This window comes from Mercenaria mercenaria, unplaced genomic scaffold (assembly GCF_021730395.1).
Source record: "Mercenaria mercenaria strain notata unplaced genomic scaffold, MADL_Memer_1 contig_1865, whole genome shotgun sequence".
NCBI lineage: Eukaryota > Metazoa > Mollusca > Bivalvia > Venerida > Veneridae > Mercenaria > Mercenaria mercenaria.
The window spans coordinates 19,685-46,529 of NW_026459877.1; the positions used below are offsets into that span (position 1 = coordinate 19,685).

Sequence of the window (26,845 nt, forward strand, 5' to 3'; positions counted from 1 at the left end):
CAGCCGTTTCTGCGCATGTCCGGAATTTTTATCAATTGCAGCGCACGCACCGCAAAATTACTCATTTTTTTTGCATGTCCGCACGCATTTAGTGTATAGTATGCATAATATACTGACTAAAGGTTAAGGTTAGTATCACCATGGTTACAAAATATATACATTTAAGATATTTTTGTTCAAATTTAGTTAATCTGGGGCCGTATTCATAAAGCATCTTAAGTATAAGTTTTGACTGAAGTTGAAGATTTTACTTAAGTTTGTTGTGATTTCAGCTTAAGTCTAAGTAAAAAGCTTAAGTCCTATTAATAAAACAGCTTAAACTTAAGATACATAAGAAATGACTTAAGTCAGAAAACAAAATGGTGTCGTGAGTACGATTAAAGTGTTGTTTTTCAGATAAAAGCACTTTAAACATAAGTATGCCTGTTGTATCTATCTGAAATTAATGTTATTTTTTTAATGTTTTCGTCCACAATAAAAGCAATAATTACTTATTAGGTTGTTTTATGAATAACAAATATACTTAAGTAAAATAAATTCCTTACTTAAGTAATACTTAAGTAAATAATCAATTTCTTATACTTATACTTAAGATGCTTTATGAATACGGTCCCTGGTTTATACCGGAGTCTGTAATATATCACAGGCGCACCAACTCTGTTTATAGTCACAGCAAATGTATAAAGGTTAATCCTAACAAAATATTGATGTGTTCATATCCATAAATAGCTATTGTTTACAGAGTGAAGGGAGTAACAGTCATGGTCTTTATAGTATTGATCGTATTTATTTGGATTTTACCTAGTGTTTTGTCTCTAAAAGGTATATATTGAATAATCCATATGTAATATATTAAAGTTTGTATTTCTTTATACCTTGACCCTAGCTTAGAATCTTTTTTCATGGAATAGCTAGTACGGTTGCCGTCTGAATGACCTGTACCTTATATAGTCGAACACCAGCCAAATTCCTGATATAGGAAAGCTACATGTATTGTCTATTATATATATATATTAAAAATATAGTAATCAGATCAGTTATTTCTAATTTCTCTAATTCTCTATCATATAGAGCTTTCCGTGCATCTCCTATCCTACATTTTGCTGTGTACTTATCAAGCTATCAAAGAAACGACATGCTCAGTGGTTATGAAATTGTTTGTTTGGGCTAATTTTAGTTCTTTGTTTCCCTTGATGCATTATTTGAGCCTCACCTTACTATGTGTGTCATAAATTTGATAAATGATCTGACTTATCATCTTAGTTTCAAGTTCTCACAGGTCATGAGTGGTCAGGTGGTCAGAATACAATATACATCGCATTGCGTTATTTCGGACTACAGCTTGTAAATCTAACATGCAGTTTCTCAGACATTTATAGTGTCTTACCTACTATCTATAATGACACTGTGATGTTTGATGATTCTGTTTGACAATATAAATATTTCACTTTTTTATAACGTTTTAAAAAGTCGTCTTAAATATTGTCATCGTTTTGTGCGACGTCCTGCCTTAAATGTCAAGGTCAGACAGGAATAAAAACATTTTTTTTATATTTTATGTTTATACTCGTATTTAGGATTTAGTAAAATTAAAACAGCTTTGTTGGTACTTTTTAAAACGGTTTAGTATTTGTCAGTAAGGTTAAATTGTCAGTCCTGTAAACGTTTGCTTGTTTGGACTATAATTTCATCCGTAATATTCTCTGTATTATTTTCAATACATGCATTCAGGTTTTTTCACAAATAGGGGAAAGATTGTATACCTATGGTTTTGGGGAAACAGCTTGGCATTTGAACAAAGCTTAAGGGGGATCAAGACCTGATGTAAAGTCTATGTTATGGACAAGTTCAAGATTCAAAGAAATTTTCTGCAAACGGACTCTTATTCATATGGAAACACTGTTTACGTATGTTTTTGAAAAATATAAAGCCCCCATTAACTTAATACAGTAATTGTTGCAGGAGTTAACAATATTCGAACTAAAAATGGTTAGCAGACATGCAAACCGTTCAAGACTCGTATCGTCTGCGACCTCAACAAGATAGAAGATATATTTGTTGTACAATTATATTTGATATTTCAAATAATGAACAATACACTTGAAATCACTGATATTTGTTTAGATTTAAAAGAAAAAATACTTCAAATTGTATTAAATATGAAAAAGACAACACAAACTATTCAGTCATTAATAATCATCTAACCTTTTTTCCATTGACTTAGGTTTCTTTATCAAGAAGCTCTTTTCGAAATAATATTCATGGATATACAAAACTCGAAAATCCCAGTTTGCAAGAAATGTTCTTCAAACTTTGTTTAGATAGAACAAAAGTATTCAACTTAGAAAAAATTGTTTATTTCAAAACTAATTAGTTTACATGTGCATAATGTTTTCAACTGCTTTGTATTTAAGATTGATATATCTTTCACTTGTGAACGTCAGGTGTTAAATTTTACATTTGATTTAAACTAATTGAAAAATATTTCGATCTTAAACTAAAACACCCCACCCCCATTGTCATTTTGGGTAGTCTACACATTTTTATCTGTTTGTTTTCACTTTTATTTTTCAAAAATATCTAAACCATTCTTTTTGAATATCATTCAGGCTCACTTTTACTGCATATCTAATAAGGTATTTCCTGCTTTGCGGAACTTGATATCTGTGTTTAATTTAATGTGTTTACCCATAACAATACAGTGATGTCACACAAAATGTTTTTTATCCAAAAATCAATAATCATATTGATTACTAATGACCCTTTGAGTCACATCATTGCAAAATTATCTAAACGGATCGTCAATGTGTAAAACTGTTATTGTCAGACATGCGTTTAGTGTGTGTGAGGGAGTTCTTAATTAACCATGTTTAACGTTGTGATATTTGTACTTCTATGTATTGTGACTGTTGTCTCATGCAGAGGTATGTACTTATTTATTTATTTGTTTATTTATTCATTCATGCATTCCAGCCTCGTATAATTACAATAAAATTATAGAACATAAAAATAACAGAAACTTACTGTTCACAGTTAAAAGAGACTAAGGTCATTACATGAATAAATCAGGATAAAAATGAGAAGCAATTGTTATACCAGAAATTCTATCCATAAGCCAAGTAGATCATGTGGAGAAAACACGGTTGTGTTTACCAAAAACGAAAAAATGAAATGTATGGCAATGTGTATTTTCACAACACATAAATGTTTAACGGAGTATCATTCCTTTGTTGTCTTACATTATCTGATGTATATTGCTATTAATCAAGGTCTTACGAATATTATGTTATTATGTTATTACATACACTGTGAAGAATTAAAATAATTGAAAAACACAAAAAGAAGAAAGTGAAGGAGATCCACATATATTACATATGCAGTTTATTTAGATTCTGTCCAATAATAAATATAAAAGAACTCAACCGGTTTCACTGCTTGTGCAGATCTTCAGGAGTGAAAATAACGTCAATAACGTTGCATATGAACGACGTCAAATGACGTCAAAATAAAGGGACGTTACTCTTGACTAGTTATTTGCATTTGTTAGTTATGTCTTGAATTAAGCTCTGGTTTAAATATATTGATAAGGAATTGTTCTTTTTCTTTTCTTAAAATCGCATTTGTAGATTGTAATTTATACAATGGAAAGATCATAAATGATGGTTGTCTTTGTCCAGCATATGTGTCGACATGTTCACTGACATATAGCATTCGTGTGTTTTTGTCTCTTATCTGTTGTCGGTGAACAGTTATTCGTTTGCGTAAAAACTCCCCTGTCTCACCAATATATTCTTTCTGGCAGCCACAACATCTAATAACGTATATCAAATTTTGAACATCACAGGATAAAGTGTTTTTGATTGTGAATGAAATAACCATTCAACTCACCACAGTGGCAACATAATGGCACTTCAAACAACAAAGCTCCAACTAATAACGGAAGAAACTATAATTATATAACAAAAATCGGATAAATTTTCCTAATCAGACAAATGTAAATAATCAAAGTCCTTTTTTAGAACAAGCCTCATACCGCAACAGACCTTACTAGAAAGTCGTTCAACAACAAGGAAATCTGATATAAAGGTCATAAATATTTCCTCCAAAGCTTTAAATGATAGTCAGTCTAAAAATTTAGAAAAGGGTTCTGACCGAGATCCATGAATATATGGTTACAACTGTGACCTCTAGAATGTAAGAAGCTTTTCCTTTGATTTGACCGTTTGACCTTGTTTTGACCCACCTGACCCAATTTCAAACTTAACCTAGAGATTATCAAGAAAAACATTCTGACCAAGTTTCATAAAGGTTTTTACAAATGTGGCCTCTAGAGTGTTAACAAGGCAGATGCTCACGAACGATGCATGACGCCAGACAATAACCGGTCAAAAAACCCATCCAAACACCAACTTTTCAGATATTTATCATATATGACAATATTGCGGTGTTTGGTGAATCAGTTCTCTATCTTTAGCCTGGGAAAATCTATTTTCTTGTTCTAATTTTGTTAAAACTTAAATACCTATTACAGCATTTTGCGATGTCCTGTCTTTAAATTCAAGGGCGAAAACGATTTAGTCAATGCACAATTTAAACTATGAACTTGTACGCACTCTTCACTTTTACATACGATCAGGTGTTTATAAAAAAAAATGTAGTTGTTAAAGTACAATTTTCATGTATTTGTATTTAGAACATATTTTTCATAACAGTCGAAATGACCATTTTTAAAACCGTCAAGGGATACGAAATGACCAAAATGGGGAAGAGTTGACTAGGGGATGAGTTGACTAGGAGACGAGTTGACTGTAAATCGTTTACGGGAGATCACTCTGTATCAGAGTTTAACTCTGCCGCCGGAGAATCAGGTTTATGACGTTTTACATGCTATTTCCACAGGAGCCTTGGAGTGGATTATATTGTCTAACAATATAGCTCAGAGCACCTGCACATCCCTTAAGAAAATATTATCTATTCCATAAAGAAATCTGCAGAGTTTTTCATCCACCACTCAAAATGTACAGTTTTAATCAGCTGTTAAATGGCCTTCACCCAAGATATATACAGGAAGTAAAGATGAAATCAATAACATAAAAAACACCTGACTATGCCAGCATATTTTTGAATGATAAGAAATTCATTTAGTTTTTTCTTTGTCCATTCAACATAAGTGCAATAGAGTTCTGCTTAAAGCGTTGTTAGGGGGCGTGAGAGGTTTTGCACATTTCATTACCTCTTATGAACAGACTCAATTAAACCGAACTTATTCTTCTTGGTTGAATTCTTTGCTTCCTAAGGATCATTTTACAGATTTTATTAACCACCACAACATCAATCTTCAAGTGCCGTGTGGCGGCTGTGAAAAAGTCTCCCCATACTTGGATTCAGTGTTGTTATATTTTCTGGACCTTTGGGATCATGGAGTCCATTCAACTTATGTGCAATAGAGTTCCACTTAAGCCGGTGCTGGGGGCGTGAGAGGTGTTGCACATTTCATTACTTCTCATGAACAGACTCAATCAAACTGAGTCTGCTATTATATTTCTTGGTTGCATTCTTTGTTTCAAAAGGATCTTTTTACAGTTTTATTTGTGTATTTTTACTTTGAACTCTACAGTTACGGAGTCTATATGGTATCGGGAACAGGTGTATTATTCAGTCCCACGGGACAGCTAGAGATGGCCTTGTCACTGCTTGATCTGTTTTGTTTACTGGCATATTATGCGACTTTACAGTGTCAAGAAATGACAAATATGGACACCGTCGTTTTTGATTTTGCGGCAAGGGTTAGTCCTTGTTAAAAAGGTTTTAATCATCACTTAAAAAAAAAGAAAAGAAAAAAATGTTAGTAGTATAAGAAAGGATGGTGCGAGGACATATCTGACCCCACTTGACATATGACCCTTGACCTAAACCGACCAATGCTGACCAATTTCAACAAATTTAAAACAAATTTTAACAAATTGTTGTTAAAACCTATAGTAAAATATGATTAAAGATAATTTTAAACACTTTCACCAAATATTTGCCAAAATCCTGCCAAGTGGCAACAATGTGGCAGTCGCTGCCAACTTGACAAACTTTTGGCAGAACGTTGGCAAACACAAATTCAACCAATCAAAAGCCTGCCATTTTTCTGCCAAGTGGCAGCAATGTGACAATGTCTGCCAACTTGGCAAACTTTTGGCAAACTTTTGACAGATTATTTTTATTGATAAAATGTAACTTATTTGATCTTATTTTCAATTAATAACTACATTATTAGTCTTTAAATAATTTTAAATACATATGATATAGATGAGTTTACAGAATAAAATATATTGTTTGAAAGAAAGAAGATTTACTGATAATATAAATCCTCATTATGTTATAACAAAAAACGGGAGAAAAATGATAAAGGCTACTTGTTCATCTTGTGGAAAAATGAAATTAAAGTTTGTTAAAAGTACAGGGGGTAATTTAGATATTCACAAAGCAATGTTACCTTTATTACCTAAGAAAGTTTAACACTTCCAGATATAATTATTGTGGACCAGGAAATCCCCTAGATAATGGACCCCCTGTCAAGAACTGGATGCAGTATGTATGGACCATGACTTTTGCTATGACAGTGGTGTAAAAAAGGGTACATGTGATAAGCAAATGCTTTCCAATTTAAATAAAACTAAAATCAAAAACATTTGGAGAAAAGATTGCAAAACATTTAGTTGTAAAACCTATAAATTAAAACAAAATACACACTTGGTCTTGGACAAAAACAAAAGTCAAAAAACGGAAAAGGGGGTAGAGTATACCCCCGAAATAACATGGAGCGATGAATTAGCAGAAGAATTACACAAACCAATTAAAAGAAAATTTAGGAAACGAAGAGTGATAGTTAATGATATTGATGATACTTGGTCAGCTGATTTAGTTGACATGCAAGCTTTTTCAAAATATAATAAAGGAGTAAAGTACTTGTTAACCGTTATGATATATTTAGTAAATATGCTTGGGTTATTCCATTAAAGAATAAAACTGGAGAATCTGTTACTGAAGCATTTGAAAAAATAATATTAGAAGGACGATTACCAGTAAATTTATGGGTAGATGAAGGAAAAGAATTTTATAATAAAAAGTTTGAATCATTTTTGAATAAAAATAAAATTAATATGTATCATACATTTAATGAAGGAAAGGCTGTAGTTATTGAAAGATTTAATAGAAGTTTAAAAAGAATAATGTGGAAATATTTTACAGCAAATAATACTTATACTTATTTAGATAATTTGCAGGATATGGTTGATAAATATAACAAAACAAAACATTCTAGTATAAAAATGACACCAACCGAAGCTAGTAAAAACTTAAATAAAGGTACTGTTTACTTTAATTTATATGGTGATTTAAAGATACCAAAAAGTAAAACAAAATTTAAAATTGGTGATCGAGTTCGCTTAAGCAAACTTAAAAGACATTTTGAAAAAGGATATACACCAAACTGGACAGAGGAAATATTTATAATTTATAAAATTAATAATACAAATCCCAGAACATACTCTATTAAAGATTTAAATGATGAAATAATTCAAGGTTCATTTTATGAACAAGAACTTTTACCTACTACACAAGAAGTTTTTAGAATAGAAAAAGTTATTAGACGAGACTATAAGAAAAAACAAGCTTTAGTAAAATGGAAAGGTTACAATGAAAAATTTAATAGTTGGGTACCATTTAGTGAATTGAAAGAAATTTAATTTAAAATATATATTATATAAATGAGTAATAAAAATCTTATTTCTAATAATAATGGAATAGAAACAATAGATCAGTTAATCATTCACTTAACTAAACTAGCTGCTGCTTACAGAAAAAGTTATAAATTTTGTGGGAGAGTAAGTACCGGATTATATATTACAGCAGGTGTCTTTGGTTGTTCAGCTGCATTAGCACTTGTTCCAGCTATTCCTATATTTGTAGCAGTTGCTGGCGCTGTTCCATCAGTAATTACCATATTTACTAACAGACTAAAACTTGACGACAAGAAATTTATTTTTAAAAGCACATCATCACAAAATAAAACAACTAATAACAAAAGCACGGATTGGAAAAGTAAATAAAGAAGAAGAGAAACCAAGTTATTCAGGATATTTTTTACAATACTATTAGAAATGCAGAAAGAAAAAAAATATTCAATGCCTTTTGAAACGTATATGAAGGAATTTAAACTTAACGGATATAAAAGAAAAAAAGAAGAGCTGTATTAAATTTTACGTGTGTTTTTAAAGATTTTTTCTATAAGTATATTATATATAGATGGTTAATAGAAAGGTAGATAGAATGATTATGCCAAAATTATCTAGCACTTTAGGAGAAATAATGAATCCAGACAAAAATTCATATAAGAAAGTTCTTAAAAGAAGAAATGTTATTAAATCAAAACTTGATCAAATAGTTAGCGATGAATATAAAAACCACGTCATTGATAAATTACAAAATGTTATAGATCCTTATCTTCGTAAAAGAACTTTATTTGAATGGGACTGTGGTTGTCTATTAACTGAAGAAGAAAATGCTGTACCCTCGAGTACTAAAACCTCTAGTTTTAAAAAGTTATGTGATTGTCCCAGACCAAATAATATTAGAAACAACCCTAAAAAAGTTATTGTAACCGATTGTGATACTAATGAAGAAAAAACATATAAAAGCAATTATGCAGCTTCTAAAGACCTTGGTATTAATTCTGGGTTAATAACAATGTGCTGCAAAGGAGAAAACCGAGTAAAATGTGGAATATCAAAAGTTAATGGAAAAAGATATAAATTTAAATATTTTATTTCTTCTTAAAGATAATTTAAAACTTTATTTATTTTATTATTTTTTTAATGATTTTTTTAATCCTTTTTTGCTTAACGAATTTTATTTTCTAAATATAATATATAGATGGAAATCGAGAGATCTTCAAAACAATATTATAAGAAATTTGAAATAAAATTACATATAGACAAGATCCAAAGAATCAATTATATTTAACTATAAACGACTCTTATGAAATACTTAAATCTGAACTTAAAACTTTAAAAGGTATAAAAATAAACGTTGTTTTAAAATAACTTTTGCAAAAATGGATAAAACTGATACAATATATAAATCAGCTTATTTTCAATCAAAGGCTTTAGAAATTATTAACACAAATGAAATAAAAAAAACTTTACATCAAGCTTTTGATGAAATAATAAATAGAATTGGTAATTGGATTTCAGAAGGAAGTGGCTGGAGAATAGAGTCAGTTGATGCTCATTATATAAATAGATATAAGTATAGTCCATTGGCTGCTTCAAGTTATTTAGAATTACCAAAACCATTACAAAATTCAATGAAAGGATTAATAAATATAAAGAATGATGATAACGAATGTTTTAGATGGTGCCATTTAGCTTACAAATTTCCTGTAACAAAACATTCTGAAAGAGTTTCAAATTATAAAAAACATATAAACGATCTTGATTATACTGGAATAAAGTTTCCTGTTACATTAAATCAAATACCTAAAATAGAAGTTTTAAATGAAATATCATTTAATATATTTGGTTATGAAGAAAATAGTATTTATCCATTGTACATATCAAAATATCAATACGAAGAACACTGTGACATGTTGCTAATTACTAATGATAAAATAAATGATAAAATAACTGATGATGACTGTAAGCCCTCAAGAACTGTAGTCCAACATTATGTTTGGATAAAAGACTTTAATAAATTAATGTTTAACAAAACAAAACATGCAAATAAAAAACACTTCTGTAAAAGCTGTCTGCAACATTTTTCTCAAGAAAGAATATTAAATGAACACATACCAAATTGTTTAGCTATTAATGGTATTCAAGGTGTTAAAATGCCAAAAGAGGGAAGTAAAGTACAATTTAAAAATTATCATAAAGGTTTAGCAGTACCTTTTGTAATTTATGCTGATTTTGAATCAATAACTAAGAAAGTTTTAACTGCTTTACCATCAACTGAATCTTCATTTACTGAACCATATCAAAATCATATAGATTGTGGTTACGGCTATAAAGTTGTTTGTTGTTATGACGATAAATATACTAAACCAACCCAGATTTATAGAGGCTCTAATGCAGTTTATAAGTTTATTGAAAAAATGCTTGAGGAAGAGGAATATTGTAAAAAAAATATTTAAAGAGCACTTTAACAAAGAACTAAGAATGTCTAAAAAAGATGAAAGTGAATTTAAAAAACAAAAGTTTTGTCATATCTGTGAAAAAGAATATAAGGAAAATGAAAATCCTGTCCGTGACCATTGTCATATAACAGGAAAATTCAGAGGAAGTGCTCACTCAGAATGTAATATTAATTTTAAACTAACACATAAAATTCCTGTTATTTTTCATAATTTAAGAGGTTATGACGGTCATTTTATTATGCAACAAATAGGGAAATTCAAAAAAGAAATTAATGTTATTCCTAACAATATGGAAAGATATATGGCATTTATGATTTCCGACTTGGTTTTTATTGATTCATTCCAATTTATGTCTCAATCATTGGATAACTTAGTAAAAAATATTCCAGAATTTAAATACTTATCTCAAGAATTTGATAAAAATATAGAATTATTAAAAACAAAAGGTGTTTATCCATATGATTACATGATTCATTTAAAAATTCAAAGAAACAAAATTACCTTCTAAAGAAAGATTTTAATTCAATTTTAAATGAAACTAATATTTCTGATAATGAATACGAACATGCTAAAAATGTTTGGAATAAATTTAAAATTAAAACAATGGGAGAATATCATGATCTATATTTAAAAACTGACGTATTACTTTTAGCTGATGTATTCGAAAATTTTAGAAAACTATGATTTGGAGTACTACAAATTAGATCCTTGTCATTATTTAGTAGTCCTGGTTTAGCTTGGGATGCAATGTTAAAATGACTGGAATTAAGTTAGATTTAATAACTGATATTGATATGTATCTTTTTTATTGAAAAGGGACTGAGAGAGGAATAAGTTATATTTCAAACAGATATAGTAAAGCAAACAATAAATATATGAAGGGTTATGATCCTAAACTTGACAGCAAATACATTATGTACCTTGACGCCAATAACCTTTACGGTTGGGCTATGTGTCAACCTTTACCCTCTGGAAACTTTAAATTTATATCCGAAAAACAATTTAAGAAATTAATTGCAAAAGGTAAAACTAACTTTATAGTTGAATGTGATCTTGAATATCCAAAAGAATTACATAAAACCCACAACGATTATCCTTTAGCTCCTGAAAAAATTAAAATACCAGATCAATGGCTTTCTGATTATAGTAAAAATATTAAAACAGAATTTGAAATAGGAAAAAGTAATGTAAAGAAGTTGGTTCCAACTTTAGTGAAAAAACAAAATTATGTAGTTCATTATAAAAACCTTGAACTATATACACAATTAGGGTTAAAAGTAACAAAAATACATAAAATATTAACTTTTGATTCATCTCCTTGGTTAAAAAAGTATATTGATTTTAATACTCAAAAAAGATCTAAAGCAAAAAATTCATTTGAAAAGGACTTTTTTAAGTTAATGAACAACTCTGTATTCGGTAAGACGATGGAGAATTTACGTAAGAGGTTAATATTAAATTAACTCATGATGAAAATATTTTATTAAAATACATAGCCAAACCTTCATTTGTTAGTTCAACGATGTTTAACTCTAACCTTTTTGGTATTCATAGAATAAAAGAAAGTTTGTTATTAAACAGACCTTGTTATGTTGGAATGTGCATTCTAGATTTATCAAAATATTTAATGTATGATTTTCATTATAATTACATTAAGGAAAAGTACGAGAGTAATTGTAAATTATTATTCACTGACACTGATTCATTATGTAATGAAATAAAAACCAAGGATGCATATGAGGATTTTTATAAGGACAAAGATTTATTTGATAATAGTGATTACAATAGTAGTTCAAAATTTTATTTCGATAATAATAAAAAAGTAATTGGAAAATTTAAAGATGAAGCTGCCGGCATTCCCATTGTTGAATTTGTCGGATTAAGAAGTAAAATGTATTCTTATTTATTAGAAAATGAAGTAAACATTAAAAAATGTAAAGGAATTAAAAAACTTGTTGTTAAGAAAACAATAGTTCATAAAAATTACAAAGATACTTTGTTTAATTCAACCCAAAGTAATCACACTTTTAAAGTTATTCGTTCTGATAAGCATAATCTTTCCAGTTATGTTATAAATAAAACATCTTTATCATGTTATGATGATAAAAGATATATTCTTGATAATGGTATTGATACATTAGCTTACTCTTAAATTATAGAACCATAAATTGTTAACTGAATATTCGTAACGTTTAAAGAATTAATATAAATAACATCATTTATTTTAAATTCATTTGCATAATTAATAGAAATAGATTCATTTTTTCTGTTATTTTTTACATGATAACTTTGAAGAATTACATTTTCTTTATTTTTTATTTGTAATTTAGCTTCTCCTTTATCTAATTTAATTGCAATCAACAAGAATAATTAAGATGCAATTAAAATTAATTGTTACAATTATTACCACCCTGAACCAAACCAGACTAGCATTTACAGTTTGCCATTGAAATAATCCACCAATCGGTATCTTGGGTATAACTTGTTAAAAACAATGGAGGTTTTCTTATAATTGCCTTTCTATTTGTTTTTCTATTTATTTACTTTTTCATTTATATTATTGAATATTCCCATTATATTAATTATCCAGTTAAATAAATGTCCTTTTTTATTAAAATAATTTATAATAGTTTGTTCATTTACTCTTTGATTATGAATTTTTAGTATTTTATACAATAAATCATACAACGGTACTTTATCTTGTAACATTTTAATAAAAAATAAACAATAATATCCGCAAAGCATACTTGTTTTGTCTTGATATTGAACATTGTTGTATTTTACATTTGGTATATACTGAATTACTTCTTTTGGTGGAGGAAGTCCAAATGGGTCGAAATACATGTTATTTACATAACAAACCCAATGTGTTCCAGGTCCAACAAAGTCATCCAAATTTATAATTCCACATTCAACATTTTCTTTTAATTTTGGTAGACCTGTGGTCTCCGAGAGTTTCACTCTTGGTAAGTTATTTCTACTAAACACACCCCTAAAGTTTTTAATTTTTAATTGTTTTACCCATTGTTCAATTTCAAAGTTAGAAATAGGTTTGTTTATAAATTTTATTTTTTTTTTACTAAATTTTATTTTCTTTTTATTAAATTTTATTTTTTTTTTACTATAGGAATTCGTCTGTAAGGTCTTCGTTGAGAATCAATCTGTAATCCTTTCCCACTTAACAAAGATGTTATCAAAGGTATTCCTAGACTAGCAGCCAACATACCTAAAAACCCACCGTCTTGTTTTTGTTTTTGTGTTAATTTAATCACTCCAGATCCTACTAGTTTGCTTTCTTTGATTAGGTGTAAGAATGGTGATATCATATTTCTCTTATCATTAGCTACTGAAATCATACCATTTCCAAGTATTTTACTAACACCAGTACTGGCCAGTCCAGAAAGGGCCCCAATGCCTAGAGGGGCTAATATTTTTGGAGCTATTTTTGCTGCCATTGGAAGAATTGTTTTTCCTAACAAACCAGCCAAAGCTCCTAAAAATCCGCCATTTTGACCTTGACTGGACATTTGGCTTTTTGAAATTGTAATTTCTAATCCCTTATTATTTGCAACAGCTTTTTTAATTTGATTAATTTGTGTTTTTGTTAAAAGTAAAGAAAGTTTCCATGTAATTGTTCATGTTTTAATCTAAAAGTATGTGGAATTTTGTTTTTTGTAGGCTCGGGCTAAATTTTTCTTTTGTCCATCTGTAAGGTTAATTTTATATTCAATATAATTTGATGACATTATATATTTTATATTTATTTTAATTTATATTTATTTTATTTAAACAATAACAAGTTCATTTAAACAATAACAAGTTCATTTAAACAATAACAAGTTCATTTAAACAATAACAAGTTCATTTCCAATAGTATTTATTTCAACTGTTTCTTCATACAATACAATTGCGTAAATACGATATCTTGCAGTGGGAAGTGTATTTAATTTAACTGTTAATGCAATTTGTTTAGGATCTTCTGTAGTTACTTCCTTTTTATATTCTAAGTTAAAATGAACAAATCCATACAAACTTTGAAAATTAAATCTATTTAAGAGACTTCCAGTAGTCTTATTATTTTGTTTATAATAATAATTAATTACATCATCATATATTCTTGATATACTTGTGTATTCTGTTTCTGGATAAAAAACACCATTACCAACTTCAAGACGACAAGAGCTCAAAGTACAAGCATCATCTGCTGCATTAACTTTAAATGTATCTAATAAATGTGGGTTATGTTCTTGATTATTACTTTTGTCAGGTCGTTGTAAATAAACAAATACATGTTGTGGTTTTATTACACCAGCTGTTATTCTAAAAGTTGTATTAATCTGTTGTGTATCAGTTGATTGCGTCATCATTTCCCGAAGGTATGACCATCTTGCTTTTTTAAATCTTTCAGTAGTAATTAGATCAAACCCAAATTCATTAAAAATTAAACGTGGAACCCATAGAATTAATTTTGTTACAATTACTCTACCAGCATCAGCAGCATTAGCTCTAAAAATTAATTCATCATCATCTGTCAGCTGTAGTGTTATTTGAATTTGACTTGGAGGTATAATATTAGTTTCTAAACCCTGAAAAAATGAATAATTATTTAATGGAATTTTAGTGTTTACCTCTTTATTATCCTGGATTAATTCCTTTCTAAATTTAAAACCTGAATTATTATCAGCGGCAGCAGTAGCAGTAGTATCTAAATAAATAAATTCATTTGTTCCAGTTGATTTTGCATAATCCTCAGATAGTTCAACCAAACTCTTTACATTTATTACTTTGTATAAATTATTACAATCATAAACAATTTTTCCATTTTGTTTAACCACTAACTGATCAATTAATGAAGCTGCATTATTAATTAGAGCAATTTGGGCTCCATCATACCTAGTACCATCAGCAAGTTTATTTACTTTAAAACTTACTTCAAAATAACCATTAAACCAATCAAAATATGAACTTCTATCATTAATTGTAAAGTGATATCCGTTTTTTTTGTTGCTTAACATTATTTCCCAGGACAGATATTAAAGCTGTATCTAATTGAATAGGAGTTAATTCATATCTTTCACAATATTGTTTTGTTCTAAACATGTATATATTATATATTATTTTTTTTTTATTTTAGTTTTTATTTTTTAGTTTTTATTTTAGTTTTTATAAATTAATCTGTTAATACGTTTACGCGTCCCAGATCCTGACAATAATCTATTTAATCTTATATTAATATCCTCCTCATTATTTTTACTATTATTCTTTTCTTGTAATTCCTTGGCAATTAAATTACCAACTGCCGGAGCAGGTTTCTTTTTAAGTTTTTCAACAATTTTATCAGCAGCTAAATTTCCAACTTCTGTTCCGACCTTTTTTGTTCCACTTTCAAGTGCTGCTTTTCCTGCTGTTTCCAAAGCTTTTTTTCCAGCTGTGCCAATTGAAGATGCAACTCCGCTTGAAAACAATTTCGTTAAAGTGTCAAAGATACCTGTTCCATGTATGATTTCTTTTCCCGTGTGAGCATCAACATAAATAAATATTCCTTTATTTTTGTCATAAACTTTTTTGTACATTATATAAAACTAAAATTTATAATTTCATAATTAAAGTTTTAAAACTTTAGTTTTAATTAATTTCTTTTAAAATTAGTGTAAAACTTGTTTCAACCTCATTAAAATTAATTATTCTACCAAATACATCTGTAATATATATTCTAATTGAATTTATAATATATTTATTAATTTCAGAATATCCAACTCTTTGTGGTTCTTTTGTAAATGGATAAGCTCTTGTTAAATCTGCAGTACTTAAAGCATAGATAATATCACTGAAATTACCATCAACAAGTGAATTATCAATAAGATCACAATGAATGTAAATTGTATCAACAGAGTTAGTTATATTTGGTGTTGTAGTTCCCCATTCGGTATTTCTCAATGCTTTTTTCTCAAATCCAAGCAATGTATGAAAATTTGACATTCTTAAATCCAACATAAAATTATCTGTAATTGAAATCAAAATCTTAAAACTACTTAAATCAAATTCCAAACTTATTGGAGCAATTTCTGATTTATTAAATTCAAAATCATCATTACTTATTAATGTTTCCCTAATATAATTATTAATATCTGTGTAACTGTAAGAACCGTTTGTAAATATGATATCTTCCATTCTTTACCATTATTGTAACGAATATTTTTTATTGTCATATTCATCACTAATATTATGCCAAGAATAGGTCATAGTGTTAATACTATCCAAAACCAACAACATAAGTTTTATTTTATCTAAAATTAAAGAACGACTAAATCTGATTGTAAAATCACTCGGTTTATTTTTATTATCTTTAACTGTTTCAGAACTTAATACTATTTTTTGTTCCATTTATATAATTATTAAACATATCTTTTTAATTAAAAACTTTAACTAAAAGTGTAAATTCAAGAAAAATAATCTTTATATAACATTTCATGTTGTTCTGGTAACAATGTTTTCATTTTTAATAGTTCATCAATTATTCTAATACCTTCATTTTTTAGTTCTTCATTATTATTTCCAGCATCAATTGAACCACAAATTAACTCCAAGTCATTAACCAATTCTTTTGGATTACATGGACAAACGTCATAACCTTGTCCCCTAATTACTTTTTTAAATTTCATAGATCTTTTATTGATAGGTAATCCTGATTTTTCTGTTAATTCTTTAAATATTTTTCTTGAATGAATTGAATGTTTTTTATTATTGTTATATCTTTTATTAATCAAATCAATCAAATCATCATCAACTTTAGTGTTAATAACTTCTTTTCCAGTTATTCTATCCTTAGCAATTAACTTATTTTGACCGTAAAGTTTATTTAAGTTAATAATTAAATTACCATATTGTCCATTTGGTGAAACTTTATATGGGTTATGATGTTTTATTCCTTTTCCTTTTTTATATATAAGATCCGTATTAAGAATATAATTTAACCGGTCTTTGTACTTTAACAGTTCGCCTTGTTTACGTTTTAATTCTTTTGCTTCTTCTTGCTTATTTGGATCTTTTGATCTTGATTTGCTTGCTATTGGACCATTTAATTTTTTAATATCTTCAGTAACATCATTTATTGTGTCTTTAAGATTGTCTTTATTTATTTTATCTGGATGAAGTACACTTGCATTTAAAAGGTCAAATATTTCAGACGGTTTGGAATATTCATATTTTTCTAAAACATTATTATCCAAATCAGCATCCAAATTTACTGTATGTATTTCCTTTGCTTTCGGTCTTGTTCCCAATTTTTCTTCTGATTTTTCAGATGTATCATCAGATGTTTCAGTTATTTCCATCTTTTCTCTTCCATAATCTTCTAATCTTTTAAGTTCATCTTGAGGAACCCATCCGACAGGTTCATCTCCCCAATCTATTGATGTATAGGGAGCCGGTTTTGATGGTAATAATGGTGGTGATTCTTGGAATAGCTGTGGTACACCCTGGTATGTTTGTATGTCTTTCATTTCATCACCTAATAACGCTAATTGTTGTTTTATTCCAGGTAATGCTTTTAACTGACTTGATAATTGTTCTTTTTGACTTTCTATTTTTTCAGTAATTGGCTTATAAATTTCAGTATACATATCCCGATTTGTAGCTTTTCTTATTTTTTCTCTCATTATTTCTTCTCTAAGATTTCTCATCTTTGCCCAACTAATTTTTTCTTATTATACATTTCATTAAGTTTTGATTGCATTTATATAATAATGTAAAATAATGTATAATAATGTAAAATAATGTAAGATATTGTAAAATAATGTAAAATAATGTAATATAAAGTTTTAAAACTTTAGTTTTTAATTATATAAATGGAAATTCCAAATTATGATACAAAAAGTGATAAATCCAATAACTTTAAACAATTTTATCCTTTTATGCCAGATTCATGTTTTAGAATGTTAATAATGTGGATCTTCTGGATCTGGAAAAACAAATACATTAATGCATATACTTCGAAAACCTCTTATATATTATGATAAATTATACTTGTATGCTAAAAACTTAGAACAATCTAAATATCAAGATTTAATCAACAACTTAAGCCAAATTGCAAAAAAAATTAAAGTAGATCCAAATGAAATACTTGAATGTTCAGCTGATCCCAACCAAATTGAACCTTGTAAAAATCTTGAATCAGAAAAACAAAAAGTAGTAATATTTGATGATTTTGTATGTGAAGATAAAAAAGTTCAAAATGAAATAACAAAATACTTTATTCAAGGACGTCACAAAAACTGCTGTGTTATTTATTTAAGTCAGTCTTACTATAAAACACCAAAAGATATTCGAATTAACTGTTCACATTATATTTTATTTGAAAGTCCAGGTAAACGAGAAAATGATATGATTTGTAATGAACAAAATATAGATCGTGATTCATTTGCTAATGCAACAAATCAAAAATATGATTTCTTATATATTGACAAACCAAGGAAGTTTTTAAGAAAAAACTTTACTGGTAATATATAGATGGGTGTTTTTAATGATACAAAACAAATAAGTGAAACTGAAAGTGTAAGTAAAGTTAAATTTGATAATTGATTTAAGTGATTATGCACTAAAAAACAATATAAAAAGCTTAGAAAGGACATGGAATCATATCTTCACAGAAATAAGGAACTTGATAACACAATGAACAGAGCATTAGATATGGGAGGTAATAAAATAATCAACTTAGGAAATCCAGATAAATCCACCGATGTAGTTTCAAGACGATTTATGTTTAAAAAAGTTCAAAGTGTAATAGATGACTATAATCTTGAAGATGTCAAAAGTATAAAACAGACATTAGAAGCAGAAGTAAAGAATATTGAAAAATTAACAAAAGATTTTAAAAAGAATTCATTATTAATAGTTGAATTACAAGGTAAAATTGAAGAAGAAATGAAAGCTATGGTTGATTCTATTAAAGAACTTGAAGAGAAATCAGATTTGACAGATGATAACATAAAAGAAGTATTTCGAGTTAATTTAAACATTTTATTCACCCAAATTCAAGAATCAAAAGATAGTATGATTAAACATGAAGAACTAAAAGACAAGATTATTGGAGCTCAGAAAAAGTTACAAAATATGTATCAGTTAGAAATCAGAACAGAAATAAATAAACTAAATACTGAAACTGAAAATAAGCATAAAGATTTATTAGAATTAATTTCAAATAAACTTGCAGAATATAAATCTGATTTGGAAAAGGCAGCTTCACAAAGAGGTGATGATCATGATACAGCATTAGAGGATTTTAAAGAAGAAATTAATTCTAAAATAGATGACTTTAAAAAACAAATTCGAAATTGGATTAGTATTGTTGACAACCGTCATAATTTAAAGTATGCAGACTTAAGTAATATTACAAAAAAAATACAAGAAGATATAAGGAAGCTTAATGCTAAAGTTGAAGAACATAAAAATGAACTGGACTTTGTAGTTGAAAAATCAGTTAAACAAGGAGAGTTAATTACTGCTAATACTGAAGCAATTAACACAGTTAATAATCAGATAGAAAATTTGAAGAAACAACTTGTAGACCTGATTAATAATGTTGATGCAAGTCACAATATAAAGTACAAAGAGTTAAGTAAACTTAAAGGTTTATTACAAGAAGATATTAATAAATTTAATAATCAAATTAATGATAAAATTAAAAAGATAATAAATGATTTGGACTCTGTAGTTGAAATATCAGCTAAACAAGGAGAATCAATCACTGCTAATACCCAAGTAATTACTGCTAATACTAAAGCAATAACCGCTAATGTCGAAGAAATTACCACTAATACCCAAGAAATTACAAAAGTAAAAAATGTTTTCTTAAAACAAGAAACACAATTAGCTAGAACAAAAGGTGTTGTTGACAATTTATCTGCTTCTGAAGTTGCTACAACAAAACGAGTTGATGATTTAGCTGAAATAATTCTTAAACTAAAAAGAAAGACAGGAAAATAGAAAAAAGGGTAGAGGAAGTGAGACATGAAGCGTTTCTCTTTGAATACTATTATAATCATACTTTTGATTACATACAAATGAAAAAGTATTTTGACCGTCGTGGTGCCTGGATACATTCAACATATAAAAATATGGCCGATCTGAACTATTTAAATATATTTGAAATAAGACCTGGAATTTTCGTAGATTATAAAGATTTTATAAACACAAACCAAGAATATAAAATAGATGTACTAGATATGCTTTTGAGTGGTGTGTTTATAGTCAGAAAAACCGGAACTTATATAATAGATATTAAGATTTTATTAAAGGTAACGAGCTCTTTAGGTGAACCGATAAACCGACTAAAAGCCCAATATCACATTTTATATTTAGGTGGCGGAATTATAGACCTCAGGATGATGTTTTATTTTTTGATATATTTGATAATGTAAATAATAACAGCTGAGGCAGCTGAGGACTTTGACACTGATAAGTTAATATCTAGTATAAGAAAAAAATTAAAGTTTATCTAAAACAAGGAACAATGTTGATATTCATCCTTATGAGGATTCAGCATCTACAGAAGTAACATTTATGCTTTTGATGGGTAGTTACATTAGATTCTACATATCGGATAAACCTGTATCTTATGATGGAAACAGACTTTTGGATTAAAAGTTTAATTAAAGTTTTAATTACTATGTGTACCCTAATAATATACTTACTAATTGAAAATAAAATCAAATACCTTTACATTTTATCAATAAAAATAATCTGCCAAAAGTTTGCCAAAAGTTTGCCAAGTTGGCAGACATTGTCACATTGCTGCCACTTGGCAGAAAAATGGCAGGCTTTTGATTGGTTGAATTTGTGTTTGCCAATGTTCTGCCAAAAGTTTGTCAAGTTGGCAGCGACTGCCACATTGTTGCCACTTGGCAGGATTTTGGCAAATATTTGGTGAAAGTGTTTAAAATTATCTTTAATCATATTTTACTATAGGTTTTAACAACAATTTGTTAAAATTTGTTTTAAATTTGTTGAAATTGGTCAGCATTGGTCGGTTTAGGTCAAGGGTCATATGTCAAGTGGGGTCAGATATGTCCTCGCACCATCCTTTCTTATACTACTAATGTTGGCTGTCTTTTATCATGGTCGATCGGGATACCGGAAAATCTATTTTTTGCATAAGCCAACCATACGAAGCTGTTTAAATATATATTTATTTCATATTCTAACACGACAAGCAAACAACCTTCATACATGTAGAGCAAAATCTATCTCGGGTAATTCTGCAATAAACCACTCGCGTGCAACGACGTCATCCTATCCGGCCTTCGTGATATATTCTTACGCATAAGAACTCAAAACTCGGGTTATTCTACGATAAACCGCGTTTGGGAACTTATCATTTCTTAATTTGAATACATAAACAATACTACATACAGTTTATGTAAACATAAAATCAGGTTAAAAAATGCACGCGCTGTATATATTCATGGCTGAATACGGTAAACAATTAGCTGTCAGTGAATAACATCTAATTATGAAATAGCTCTGCATACACAATTAATTAATATATTTAATAAAGTTAAATATATTATTTAATAAAGTTAAATATATTCAATGAGAGTTTTTTTACATTTGAAGTAAATATTTAAATGTAAGATATTTAAGTGAAAGAAGCCATGCGTGGTTATCTTCAATGAGTAGTAATTCCTCAAGTGAGGAAGCCATCCAGGTTACTTATGGAAGTTCAGTGGAGCCAGGTGGAGTGCCTATGGTCTTTCTCCACCATTTAGACCAAAAAATTGAGCAAATGAGCTAAACTGTGTCAAAATCACTTTGATAAAAGCATTCATTGACCGTTTTCAATTTTCCGTGTCAATGATTATTGCAACTCATATTCAAGCCATCGATAGTATTCGAGTATAATTTTGTTTAAAACCTGCAGAGGTATTGGACCGGGACATAAAGACTATGCTCTTCTATCTGTTATTGTGACGCAATGTAAGGACACCTATTTTTAGATTTTATCTTATTTTTTGCCAACAAGAGTTAAAATGTTATACGTAAGTTCATTTTCCAATATAAAACAGTTGCAATACCTATAATAAGCAGAATGTCTGTTTCAGAGATTCAGCCAAGTGATAATCAGCAAATATGCTTACCGTTCAATGCTTATATCATCTGGGACCGAAGCAATGAGGAAGATACATTTGATGTTCAAGTACATTATGTTCTACAAATTATAGACAATACACCTGAAGGAACCAGTATTCGTTTGGACACGGTAGATGAAAAGTTAAGAAATGTAATGGACACTATTAAAGTAAACGGCCAAAAGCAAGACTGGATTCACAGTACAACCAATGTTACTCAAAGACTATCCGAATACAATATAATTTCATACAACTCTTTAAAGGAAGCCATATCAAGTAACTTTCAGAAAAATGAGACAGTAGCTGAAGAGATAGTTTTCATTGTTAATGACAAGTCAGAGATAGATGACGAAGAAAGGGCATTTAGGGAATTGAAGAGGAAAAAGGTGTTTGTCGTATTTCATGGAACCAAAAGTCAAGCATCTAAATTCTGGACAAATCCCGCGACGGATAAACACCATGTACTTAAACCAAACGAAAATATTGACGAGAATAAAGATGCCTTTCTAAACCTATCATGTCGAGGTAATAGCTAAGTATTGCTACTTTTATGTATAACTTATATTTGTTCTTTTCGTTTTTTCCATATTTTGTAAAAATACACAAAATACATCAACCGGTTTCTGTTTGATAGATTTCCATAAAGAAATCAATACCGTAACAGCATTTTTCAAAATCGATCAAAAACTTCAGAACTTTAAATGTCCGTAAATATATGTCCAAATTTTAAAGTTAACATTTCCACATTTCCATAACATCTTCAACCTGAGGGTGTCGAATTACTATGTGTTTAAACATAAGTAACTTATGCTGGCTCTTTATTCCAGGAACCTTTTAAACAAAAAATATGTAAAGAGAAAACTGTGCACGTACGACCGCCCCCATAATTGTCATTTTCTGACACTCTCCGTGATATAGATTTATTGTGCTAATTATTTCTTTTATGTGTTGAAATTTCAACGTTTTCAGTTGCACTTTCAGGTAAAGAAATGTCACCGTTTGATTTAACTAAAAATAATGTTTGCTACTTGTTCCGAGAAAAATGCAGTGTTGCACATACAAGATACACTTTGTAACCTTGACTTTTTACCGTTATGAAAATATATAAAAAATCTTAAAACATAATATGCATATATACTTTAGAAAAAAAAAACTGGGGGACTGTGATATGACCAGGATCAATTCTCCATGCTCTCCCCCCCCCCGCCTCCAATAAAACCCAATTACTCCCTGTTCTTCCAACTGGAAGATGGAAGGGCAGCAATTCTCCCTCTATGAGCATTGAATTTACTTCTTTATACCTAGGTTAAACCTAAACCTTACATCATCACTAAATTAAACTCAATGGTGCGTACAAACCATGGCAGGTAGTGGCAAGAGATGTTTGCAGAGAATGAATCTGATGTCATAGCAATTATAAGGTTGGGACAAAATAGGTATTCTACTTCAGGAAAAAAACGCGAAATAAAATAGGCCAGTATCCTTACTTCTACTTGCAGTTAACTATAGAAAATGAAATCTAATTTATAGTTTTAGCAATTATAGTTGTGAAGCAATTAAGCCTATTATAGTCACTGTATCAAAAACCATTTTCTCTTTCTTGCCACCAGATTCGCGATGTATTGTGATATGATATGTACCGGAAGGTACAGGATGTTTTAGATGTTCTTTTTACTGTTGTTTATTCTTTTAGTTGATTGTTCAGAGACACCATTGAATATGCCAGGGGACTGGAGTGTCCTTGTATGTTATTTTCAAAATATTACTTTCACATAAATTTATAATGTTCCTCTTTTGTGTCAAGAAAACAAGTTTTAAATCTGATGAAAGGGAACTTTTGATGCAGATGTTTTAACGACTTTTTTTTTTACTTGATCCGCTCATGTTATTAACGGCAGAAAAATCGTGTGCAAAACAAGGCAATTCACGTGCTGTTAATACATTATTTTTATTTTTGGAATGATTTGTCAGGGATGTATATATGTATTTCTGCGCGATTGACAATCTGGTATCTGCGTCTTGATTCTTCATAATATTCCCTTCTTGTAGCATAAAAAAACGTGCAATCTAATCCATAGTATGTTTTGCTGTATCAGTTACCAAAACCAATCGCTACCCGAAAATTGTACGTACTGCTCCACCCTTTATACAGCCCCTTTTGGAAGTCGGAGTCGATTCATTTTTTGTTGATAAGCGTGAATGTATAAGAACTGAGTGTAAAGCTTGTCTAAATGTGTACGTACTCCATAATAATTCGAATATAAAGTTATTGTTCTTAAATTTGTGGTCTGCTAATCAATTTTTAAGTTATATGCACAATTATGGGTTAATGTAAACGTTTGTAATAATAGAAATAAATTAAGATGCTCAAAAACCTTCAACTCACGCTTTTGGTAGTGTTGTTGATATGTTTTTACGTTTCCAAGAACAACAAAATTGTAAACTAAAATGTACCGGAATCGTTAAAGTCATCCCATATGACAACAATGCATACAGTCGTCGTGTAATATTTTTTTTTATGCAAGAATATCGTCAATATACGTTTGTTTTGTGTATTAACGTCTGCAGAAGCCCTTGGGATATGTTTGTGACCAAGACCGAATGTTTGTGACCTTGATTTTCGGTCTCGGTCACAAATAATCCCGCGGACTTCTGCAGATGTTAATCCACAAAAAAGTGTATTATCCCTACATTAATTCTAGATTATTTTCAAAACTGGGTTATATTGTTAATACCCTTAAGGCAATATTTTCTGTTTGATCTATAATAAACCGGGTCAGAATTTATAGCATTTTTGAAACTTTGTTTTCTTGGATAAAAAGGAAAATCCACCTGATCTATTGAACACCGTCAGATTCTTGTCGTTAAGAATGATTTCTATGATTTAACGAAGTTGGGCATTAACTGCTAGGACGGGGACCATTTTAACATAATTAAGTTACTAGTATATTCTTTGCAGTAACAAAAAAATATAGAATTTAAAAAAAAAAATAAGGTCCGGGTTATTTTCTACCATTTTGCGATTTGAGATATAGATTTGCCTCTGTCCGTCCGTCCGCCTGTCCATCCATCCAAGAAAGGAACTTTTGATGCAGATGTTCTAACTGCTTAACTGCTTTTTTTACTTGATCCGCCCATGTATCAACGGCAGAAAAATCGTGTGCAAACAAGACAAATCACGTCCTGTTAATACATTATTTTTATTTTTGAAATGATTTGTCAGGGATGTATATATGTATTTCTGCGCAGATTGACATCTCGTATCTGCGTCTTGATTCTTCCATAATTTTTCTCTTCTTGTAGCATAAAACGTACAATCTAATCCATAGTATGTTTTGCTGTATCAGTTACCAAAACCAAACGCACTACCCCCAAATATATACAAACTCGCTCCACCCTTTTTTACAGCCCCTTTTGGAAGTCGGAGTCGATTCATTTTTTGTTGATAAGCGTGAATGTATTAAGAAAACTGAGTGTAAACTTGCGCACTTGTTTGATTTGGTACTCAAGAGTCTGATAATCATTAAAACCTCATTTGTCTTTGTTGTTTCTCCATCAAAAGGTCTTCTTCCTCTTGCTACGTGTGCTTAGAATGTTGTTTGAAGAACGGCAACTCTAGCTTAAGTTGTTTGCAATTCTTCAGTTTGAACTCGGTAGGTGGACTCCGTTGTAAACGAAGGATAGAATGTAGTCAATGCTAGTTGCTTTATGGGGATAGGAGGGACTCAATATATTAGCAGTGAGATTTGATTTTACATGGAGACAACTTCTATATGGCTAATCCCTAAACCCGTCCCGAACGGGACTTTATGGCACTTTACTACTACACCTAGATAGGGCAAGAATAACGAAACAAGAATTTTTGTGTACACATATTTTATTGTGCAAGTGAACATTTAGGATACACGTATCAGGGTCCAACACATACAATTTACTAATAAACAAAGCCAAGAGGGAACATATTCAGATGATTTTCTGGACAACACTGACAATTTCAGCGTTAGCAAGTGATCTAGCTTTTTCGTATAAAGTGTTGTTAGGATTGATTACACCAAGTTCTTATGTCCTCAACATTATATGCAATATCTTGGCCTTATCCCCCCCAAATTTCAATGTCAGCACATCACTGGCTAAGACGTCCGAGCAATTAGCAGTAAAACCGCAGATTATAGCATGCTCCATCTTTGAAGTCGATGTTGTTCTAGTCATCTCTGTTAGTGTCGGCAAAGAAAGGTCGAATAGCTTCTTTAAGGGTGAATACCCGTATTGTGGTATTTTCTCTTAAGGTGAAAACTTTCTGCAATGTGTGAAAATATGTAGATCAAGTATTCTTTGTTGGAAGAAAGGCGGAATTGAAAATAGGTTAATTGAGACATTCCTGTAATTGCTGGGACTTATTGTGAGATAAAACCAAAGCAACTAAGTTCTTATTACGGAATTTACCCAACATATTCATTTAACACAGTCACAACTAAAGACAGTTACGGCAAATGGTTAATGTTAGTACAGTGTTAAGACTAGTAATTAAGTTCGAGAA

At 29.5% G+C, this 26,845-nt stretch overlaps 1 protein-coding gene across 1 annotated transcript; it reads left to right on the forward strand.

Annotated features, from left to right (window-relative positions):
• Nucleotides 1–2,795: 2,795 nt before the first annotated feature.
• Nucleotides 2,796–22,844, forward strand: LOC128551959 (uncharacterized). The gene is made up of 2 exons (XM_053532927.1): nt 2,796–2,924; nt 22,282–22,844. Exons 1-2 carry the CDS (start codon nt 2,867–2,869, stop codon nt 22,842–22,844), a joined length of 621 nt encoding a protein of 206 aa, XP_053388902.1. The 5' UTR covers nt 2,796–2,866.
• Nucleotides 22,845–26,845: the final 4,001 nt, after the last annotated feature.

What these genes read in the sequence shown, in the direction of transcription:
- LOC128551959 (XM_053532927.1), top strand. Translation starts at nt 2,867, where the DNA reads ATGTTTAACGTTGTGATATTTGTACTTCTATGTATTGTGACTGTTGTC. An exon ending in GACTGTTGTCTCATGCAGAG is followed by an intron (nt 2,925 to 22,281) that starts GTATGTACTTAT and finishes TGTCTGTTTCAG; the next exon opens with AGATTCAGCCAAGTGATAAT.